Genomic DNA, 8,074 nt, shown 5'->3' with positions numbered 1-8,074 from the left:
TAATTTTAGGGATTCAGTCAGTGAAAGTTAGAATTGATCAACCTAAGATATAAGTTACTTACTGCTATTATATTTTAGGTATTCTTTTTGATGTAGTTATATTCAAAAAGTTCTAGTTTTAAAATGTCTTTCAATCTTTTATATCGGCACCCTCTGCATCTTTGTCAATTGTAATGAGCTCATCTAATATCTTTTCCCTCTCCTTCTGTAGCTGCTGATTAAGAACCTGAAGAATGAAATTGTGAAGAAAGTTCAGGTGCCGAGCTGCGAGGAAATCTTCTACGCCGGGACGGGCTCGCTGCTGCTGCGCGATGCTGATGGCGTCACGCTGTTTGATGTGCAGCAGAAACGCTCTCTGGCCACTGTCAAGATCGCCAAGGTCAAGTACGTGGTGTGGAGTGCCGACACCAGCCACGTGGCTCTGCTGGCTAAACATGGTGGGTAGATAAGATTGAATATCTGCGAGTACAGACAAGGATACTTAACACAGAGTCACACCGTTTTTATCTTCTTCTGTCTTCGAAAACATGTTTATGCTGCCAGGGCTCAGGCTTGGAAACATCACTGAGACTTATTTTGATTTCACCCATGCTTATCATCAATCCTTTTTAGGGCGTAATGGTAATCATCAATAACAAACCACACAATCTTACCACAGTAGAGAAAAATGGACATACGAAAGCTCCTAAAAATGTTTAATTTTTCTGCATCAAAGTGACTTAAAAGTCCAATTAACTCAGTGTTAGAAGGAGAGATTGATTTGTAAATTTTGGTAAAAGCACCATTAAGCGGTTTATAAAGGCTTTAATACAGCTAAATGAATTTGACTTAAAATGTATACTGGGTCAAACAAGACCACTAATGCCAGTATGTTGTTGAACACCAGAAGTTTCAACCTGACATTTATCTTTTGTGAAAAGAACAACAAAAACAGAGCCTAAATCTTTTTTTGCTCCCTGTTTCATCCGTCAGCCATCATGATCTGCAACCGTAAGCTGGAGAGTCTGTGCAACATTCACGAGAACATCAGAGTGAAGAGTGGAGCCTGGGACGAGAGTGGAGTCTTCATCTACACCACCTCCAACCACATCAAATACGCCCTCACCTCTGGGTATGTCTGCTTTAAAAAAAAACAGTGTTTGTGTCCGTTATCGGGCGGGTAAACTGCCTCCACTTTGTACAGCCTACAGCGGCAGATCAAAAAGCTGTTAGTTTAAGTCTTATCAGAAAATGAGATATGTAGAACAGAACAAGATCTTGCTGATATAGTGCTGTAATTACTGGCAGTGTAGATGAATGTGCCAGTCTTGTGGTGGGCACATATTTTCCACTCAGTTTCCCACTGACCTGATTTCAAATATAAAAGCACCTCTTACAGTGCAAAGTAACCAGCAGCACAGGATATGTAAATTCTTGTTGAACATGCTAGACAACAAGTTCACAAGAATGTTATACAGTATGTATTCTTTAGAAGAAAGTTTTAACTTTAACAATAATATATATTTTTTACACACATTTAAAGTCAAATATATAGGAAAAACAAAGTTTTCTATTCACTGTTTCCCAAACAAGGAAGCCTGCAACTTTAGATTTAAAATATTTTACAGTTAGAAAAGCAAAATGCCACACATCAACATCTAACATGCTACTTTATTGTGTCTCCCTGTAGTGATCATGGCATCATCAGGACCCTGGACCTGCCCATCTATGTGACCCGTGTGAGAGGAAACAGTGTTTATTGCCTGGACAGGGAGTGCAGGCCGCGTGTCCTCACCATCGACCCCACAGAGTACCGCTTCAAGCTGGCCCTGGTTAACCGCAAATATGATGAGGTTAGTCCGTGGTGTTTCTGTGAATGAATTATTGGATTGGAAAGATACATCTGTGATCTCAACTTCTTAATTTTCTTTGATTTGTCCAGGTGCTCCACATGGTGCGTAATGCCAAGCTGGTGGGTCAGTCCATTATTGCCTACCTGCAGAAGAAGGGCTACCCTGAGGTGGCTCTGCACTTTGTCAAAGATGAGAAGACACGCTTTAGTCTGGCTCTAGAGTGTGGAAACATTGAGGTGAGCTGCTGCTATATTTTCTGATAAGCCTAAATTTACTCTATACCAAGTTCAGCTCATCACACTCTAGTTTTGATTCTCTGTCGGCTGTCTAGTTCAGTTTCTTTTTTTACACACTTCTTTCTCTATATTTCCAGGTGGCTCTGGAGGCCGCCAAGGCCCTGGATGAGCGCAGCTGCTGGGAGCGTCTGGGTGAAGCAGCACTGCTGCAGGGTCACCACCAGGTCGTGGAAATGTGCTACCAGAGGACCAAGAACTTTGACAAGCTCACGTTCCTCTACCTCATCACTGGCAACCTGGCTAAACTGCGCAAGATGATGAAGATCGGTGAGAGATTCTTTTTGTTAAAGGATTTTTTTTTATTGTACCAAAGATGTGATGATTTGGTTTGAGGTTTGAGTTTACTAATATTTGTGCACTCTCTGTTTGCAGCTGAGATCAGGAAGGACATGAGCGGTCACTACCAGGCAGCTCTCTACCTTGGAGATGTCAGTGAGAGGGTCCGCATCCTGAAGAACTGTGGACAGAGTGAGTTCAAGCGTCAACCCCATCCTGTTACCTGTTACCTGCATACATCAGCCCTGATGTCCACCTCACTGTTTAGCAATTGTTGCCCTACCTGTAGGTTGTAGTGCTAGGCATGCAGAATCATTTTAATTTCCACCATACTATAAATGTGTTTTTTAAATGGTTGACAATGGAACAGAAAGCCATCATGTGTAACTGTTTGTGTGCCTGTTTCCAGAGTCTCTGGCTTACCTGACTGCAGCCACTCACGGGCTGGATGAAGAGGCTGAGGCGCTGAAGGAGACCTTTGACCCAGAAAAGGAGACGGTGTGTTGAGAAAATGTAACATGGACAACTGTAACATGCAGTCTGAAGCAGAAGATGTGCACTCAATATGTTCTTTTTAGTGTAGTGGAGCATTTTGACCTGTTTTTTTAAATGTGTTTTTACATTTCAGGTGCACCACAGGCAATAAAATCACTCTAATGTTAGTGGACAAACAAATAAAGTAGTGCTCTTTGTGTCTTGTAGGTGCCAGAGGTTGATCCCAATGCCCAGCTGCTGCAACCTTCTCCACCCATCAACCCTCTGGACACCAACTGGCCTCTGCTCACTGTATCAAAGGGCTTCTTTGAGGGAGCCATTGCAGCAAAGGGTGAGTCATCAGATGCACACATACATACACTTACTGTACGTACATACACATACACATTATTTTACAATAGCTATTATGCATGAGTAAGTAGTGTTAAAAGTAAAAATAACATGAAATTACCTGTGTAAGTTGTGGAAACGTGTGGCAGCCGGCTCAGTCAGAGTGAGAATAGTGTTTTTGTGTTGTAGGGAAGGCAGGTCAGATGGCTGCCGACCAGGACATGGATGCCCCAGGAGGCGAGGGCTGGGGAGACGATGCTGAGCTACAGCTGGATGAAGGTAAATCCAGCGACTAAAGAATATTTTAAACCTGACCTTTCAGTAAGCAGATTGGGTCACGTTCATCTTTCTTCCATCTGTCTCTGTTTCTCAGATGGCTTCATGGAGGCCCAGGAAACGTTTGGGGAGGAAGGAGCGGTGAAAGAGGAGGGAGGAGGCTGGGAGGTGGAAGAAGACCTGGATCTTCCTCCAGAGCTGGTGAGAGAAGCTATCAATATAAATCCCATCAATAAAATAGGATTAACATGTTAACAAGAATAGTGTTGATAGATGTTGATGGCACATTTTGAGGTGTCAAGCCTATATTTTGTTACCCCCAACCATCAGGACATACCGGCTGGCGGAGGTGGAGGAGTAGAGGACGGCTTCTTCGTCCCACCCACCAAGGGCATGAGTCCTACGCAGATGTGGTGCAACAACTCCCAGCTGCCAGTCGACCACATCCTGGCTGGCTCTTACGAAACTGCGATGAGAGTATGTACACTTTGATATTAATTTAAAAAAATAAAATAAAATTGTTTTTTGTGTTGAAATGTTCATTCAAGCATTATACTGGAATTCACTGTCCCCCCTTTCCGTATCACAGTTGCTTCACGACCAGGTAGGAGTTGTGAGCTTCGAACCCTACAAGTCGCTGTTCATGCAGACGCTGTCCCGAGGCCGCACCTGTTACCTGGGGCTGCCTTCGCTTCCCTGCCTGCGCAGCCATCCCCAGAGGAACTGGAAGGTACAGCTGTTAGTTTTTTGTCATCTAATAAGAATCACATCATGTTTTCTGTTTCTAATCATATTTATACAAATAATTATCATTTTTTTAGGACTGTGGGGCAAAGCAAGGACTTCCTGCTGTGGGCCTGCGCCTCTCTGACCTCATCGCCCGCCTGCAGCAGTGCTACCAGCTGACCACGGCCGGGCGGTTTGAGGAAGCTGTAGAACGCTTCAGGGCTATCCTGCTGTCTGTACCTCTGCTGGTGGTTGACAACAAGCAGGAGATTGCAGAGGTGAGCACCAAACCGGCGATAAATTGCAATCAGACTTCTCATTGTGCATATGACTTTCAAATAAAGTAATATAGTTCACACACAGATACAGACCTATATATATTTAGAAACTATTAAACATGTAAGGGTCACCTGTGTGATTTGGATCTGTGTGTGTTTGTTTCAGGCTCAGCAGCTGATCACAATTTGCAGAGAGTACATCGTGGGTCTGACCATGGAGACCGAAAGGAAGAAGTTGCCTAAAGACACATTGGAAGAGCAGAAGAGGCTGTGTGAGGTAAATATCTTTTGTCCCCTTGATTGAATGTCAAAGCTGTTGACTGACCGTCTCCAAAATGTATCTACAAAGTGATCGGTAGTCATACTTCTGTTTCATTCCTAAGCCTAATTCTCTTATGTATGTGTTTTTTTTCACCTTACAGATGGCTGCTTATTTCACCCACTGTAATCTCCAACCAGTCCACATGGTGCTGGTGTTGCGCACAGCTCTGAACCTCTTCTTCAAACTGCGTAACTTCAAGATGGCTGCAGGCTTTGCGCGACGCCTGCTCGAGCTGGGGCCGAATCCAAATGTCGCACAGCAGGTTGGTTCCCATTTAAAGTTTCCAGTTTTAAAACGGATGGTAACTATACTCTTGTCTCATCTCTTACCACGATGTCAAATATCTCCCTACCATTCAGACCCGCAAGATTTTGGCAGCCTGTGAGAAGACCCTGACAGATGCCCACCAGTTGAACTACGACCCCCACAATCCATTTGACCTGTGCGCCGCCTCCTTCGTCCCTCTGTACCGTGGACGCCCTGTTGAGAAGTGCCCTCTGTCTGGAGCCTGCTACTGCCCGACGTACAAAGGCCAGATCTGCAGGGTCACACAGGTAAGTCGGGACCAGGAGCAGCCATGTACAAATCCACCTGAAAGGCTCTTTGCTTTTATATTGTACTTTTATAACAAGGCAACTTTATAAATCTGAACAGTAGTGACAAATGCACAATTTAAAAAGCAAATGTTACTGATTTAATTAACTTAATATTTGTAGAATACTGACATTTATTCAAGTTGGATGGTGTTTGTGGATCAGGAAGACTAATTTCAGACACGTTTGCAAATCTTGATTTTATTTGTGGGTCACGAAAACTGCATTTGTCACCAATACGGAGACTTAATTTCTCCGTATACGGGAGAAAATAACATTTTAATCAAAATAAAATGGGAAACCGCTAATGCCTGCAATAGTAGTTTAGTTTAGTAGTGTTTTTATCTAAAAGTAAAGTCAGGGGCCTCCTGGTGGTTGTGTGGATGTCTGTGTCTCTATCGTCACTATTTATTAAAAAGGCAAAACCTAGAAAAAGACAGTACAACAAGAAGTCGTGGTTATATTCTTCATCGTTTTCCCCTTTTAACCTCTAACCTTATTTTCTAGGTGACGGAGATCGGTAAGGACGTGATCGGTCTGCGTGTGAGTCCACTTCAGTTCCGTTAAGAGGAGGGTGAAGACGACGAGACCAAGAGAAAGAAAACAATCTGTTCGGAGAAACACATCCGCACTTACTCCGTAGAAATAATACAATTATTAACACGACAAATGAAAAGATCTATATGTTTGCTCACAGTGATGTTGAACCTCTTTAATCCTTTCTAACTATCTTTATTCCCCATACATCGGCTTTCCTGCATTAAAAAAAGCTTTTCTCGTCAGTGCTGCTGCGTCGTCTTTGTGCTGTGGCTTTATTAGAGCTGTAAACCTAACTGATGTCTCTTTTCTGACTTGTATGAGATGAGTAATTCAAAGTTAGCAGCACTGCTCTGTGTATCTGGAAGAGGAGGAGGAGGGGGGGAAGAAGGACATAATAAAATGGCTTTATCAAAGGAAATCCAGTGTGTGTTTGTGTCTTTTTGATGTGGTATGTGGGCACTGCTATAGAAAGAGGATGGTTGTATAAAGTGGTTAAAGAATATCCAAAGTGCACTACAAGGTTGAGTCATCACGGGTGTAAATGGAGTTGAGTCACTCCTGCGTTGTAAATGCACTGGTCTTTAAATTAATTAAAAATAAGAAAGTGTTGAGATAAAATAAAATAAAAAAAAATAGGACGTGAAGATAACTTAAAAAATATATATATAAAAACTTAATAATAACTCCCGTTGCAGAGATTTTCCGAGCTGCCATTTTGACAGGAGACCGGAACCAAACAGCGGAACCCGGACGTTTTCCATGTCAACACTCACTGTTGTGTTCCGCTTTTTCAAACCAGGAAGATGGATTCACTGTCGAACAAATGGATTCTCCACCTGATAGTTTGTTCGTTTTTCATCGGTAAGTTGTTCCCGCGGCTGTGCTCAACCTGTTCAGCCAGCGAGCCGAGTGGGTTTCTGTTTCCGGGCCGTTAACTTGATTGAGTTTCTTTGTGGTCTGAGCTAGCCGAATGCTAAGCTAAGTCAGCGTTAGAGAATCGCTTCAATACAAGTTTTCCACAAAGGGGCTTCGGCGTCGTAGCGCTTCTACGCCCCGTTTACACCCAGTTGGAGTTGAGAAATAACCACGTATCTGGTTTTTATTAAGTGTTTTCGACGACTTTTCAGTGCGGTAGTCACAGATTGGGTTTGCCCTCCTGACTGCTCGTGATTTCCCCCCCCCGTCCCCGCTGCGGCCGCCCGGAGCTCGAGGGGATTAAACGCTAGAACATCACGCCAAACTACATTCAATTATTTGTGGTGTAATGTCGATTTGGTTGTTGCTGAAAACCCAAAGCAGGTGGAAGCACAAATTAAGTCACTTTTCACATCTTTAGGGTGTCCTGGTGAATTCGGCTCACAGGTGACCCGTTGAAATTGCACTTTGTTTGAATTAAAACCGGGTTTTTTTAAAGTTTACATTGACTTTAGTGCTGTTTCTGAGTGGAAAAAGGCTGTGGGACCAACAGGTGAACCAAACCGAAAAGCTCACTCTCTATTAAAAACCCTACACTGGCCTCTTGCAAGAGTTGTAAGTGTCTGAACAAACGAAAAGTGAAAGCATTTAAAATTATACACCGAAACAAATAGATATATATTAATATTTTGTCCACCCCATTTCTATTAATGAGGGTAGGTTAAATAATCTGTATACATATATCTGTACAGTTCGACTGCACCACAAACTACATCCTCCACAATGGTCCTATAGCTGATTCGGTACCTTTATAAGACTGTTTCGACAAAAAAATAACATTATTACCTTCACAAATGTGGGATTTATTGCATTTATAATCGCTTTTAGCAAGGTGTGCCTAATAAACTGGCAAATGAGTATTTTCTAGACACCTTTCCCATATGTTTTTCTATTCAATACCTCTGCTGCTCGCTTCTTTTATTATGTTACCTTAGTTTGTTTCATTAGTTTTTAGCTAAAACCTTAAACTGGCAACTAAATGTAGATCTTAGATGCCACATCTTCCAGCTAGTCTCACCACTATGAATGTGTTTTTGATCGTGAGAGATAAAGGATGTCACTTTCATTTTAGGTTCTCTGAATAATTAAAAACCCACAAAATTGTGACAGAAAAACAGATTTCCTCTCATTACGA

The 8,074-nt window shown here is 42.5% G+C and overlaps 2 protein-coding genes across 2 annotated transcripts in view; both read left to right on the top strand.

The window, feature by feature from the left end:
- The window catches only part of copa (COPI coat complex subunit alpha), a 12,731-nt gene extending 6,355 nt beyond the window's left edge, over positions 1-6,376 (top strand). The window contains exons 14-30 of the mRNA XM_035670279.1: positions 212-437; positions 973-1,111; positions 1,670-1,832; positions 1,922-2,068; positions 2,206-2,395; positions 2,501-2,596; positions 2,814-2,902; positions 3,107-3,230; positions 3,419-3,508; positions 3,603-3,706; positions 3,836-3,982; positions 4,095-4,235; positions 4,327-4,509; positions 4,676-4,786; positions 4,932-5,093; positions 5,191-5,385; positions 5,932-6,376. Of these exons, the coding sequence (XP_035526172.1) occupies positions 212-437; positions 973-1,111; positions 1,670-1,832; positions 1,922-2,068; positions 2,206-2,395; positions 2,501-2,596; positions 2,814-2,902; positions 3,107-3,230; positions 3,419-3,508; positions 3,603-3,706; positions 3,836-3,982; positions 4,095-4,235; positions 4,327-4,509; positions 4,676-4,786; positions 4,932-5,093; positions 5,191-5,385; positions 5,932-5,991 (2,367 nt within the window). The 3' untranslated portion in view covers positions 5,992-6,376. The remainder of the gene's footprint in view (positions 1-211; positions 438-972; positions 1,112-1,669; positions 1,833-1,921; positions 2,069-2,205; positions 2,396-2,500; positions 2,597-2,813; positions 2,903-3,106; positions 3,231-3,418; positions 3,509-3,602; positions 3,707-3,835; positions 3,983-4,094; positions 4,236-4,326; positions 4,510-4,675; positions 4,787-4,931; positions 5,094-5,190; positions 5,386-5,931) is intronic.
- A 307-nt stretch (positions 6,377-6,683) lies between these two features.
- Positions 6,684-8,074, top strand: part of ncstn (nicastrin) — a 12,503-nt gene continuing 11,112 nt past the window's right edge. Inside the window, exon 1 of the mRNA XM_035670281.1 lies at positions 6,684-6,825. Coding sequence (XP_035526174.1) covers positions 6,768-6,825 — 58 coding nt within the window. The 5' untranslated portion in view covers positions 6,684-6,767. The remainder of the gene's footprint in view (positions 6,826-8,074) is intronic.

This window comes from Morone saxatilis, unplaced genomic scaffold, assembly GCF_004916995.1.
Source record: "Morone saxatilis isolate NCDOM2014 unplaced genomic scaffold, NCSU_SB_2.0 Contig23, whole genome shotgun sequence".
NCBI lineage: Eukaryota > Metazoa > Chordata > Actinopteri > Moronidae > Morone > Morone saxatilis.
Note: the sequence above shows the minus strand (reverse complement) of the source record. Positions and strands in the feature narration are given on the sequence as shown.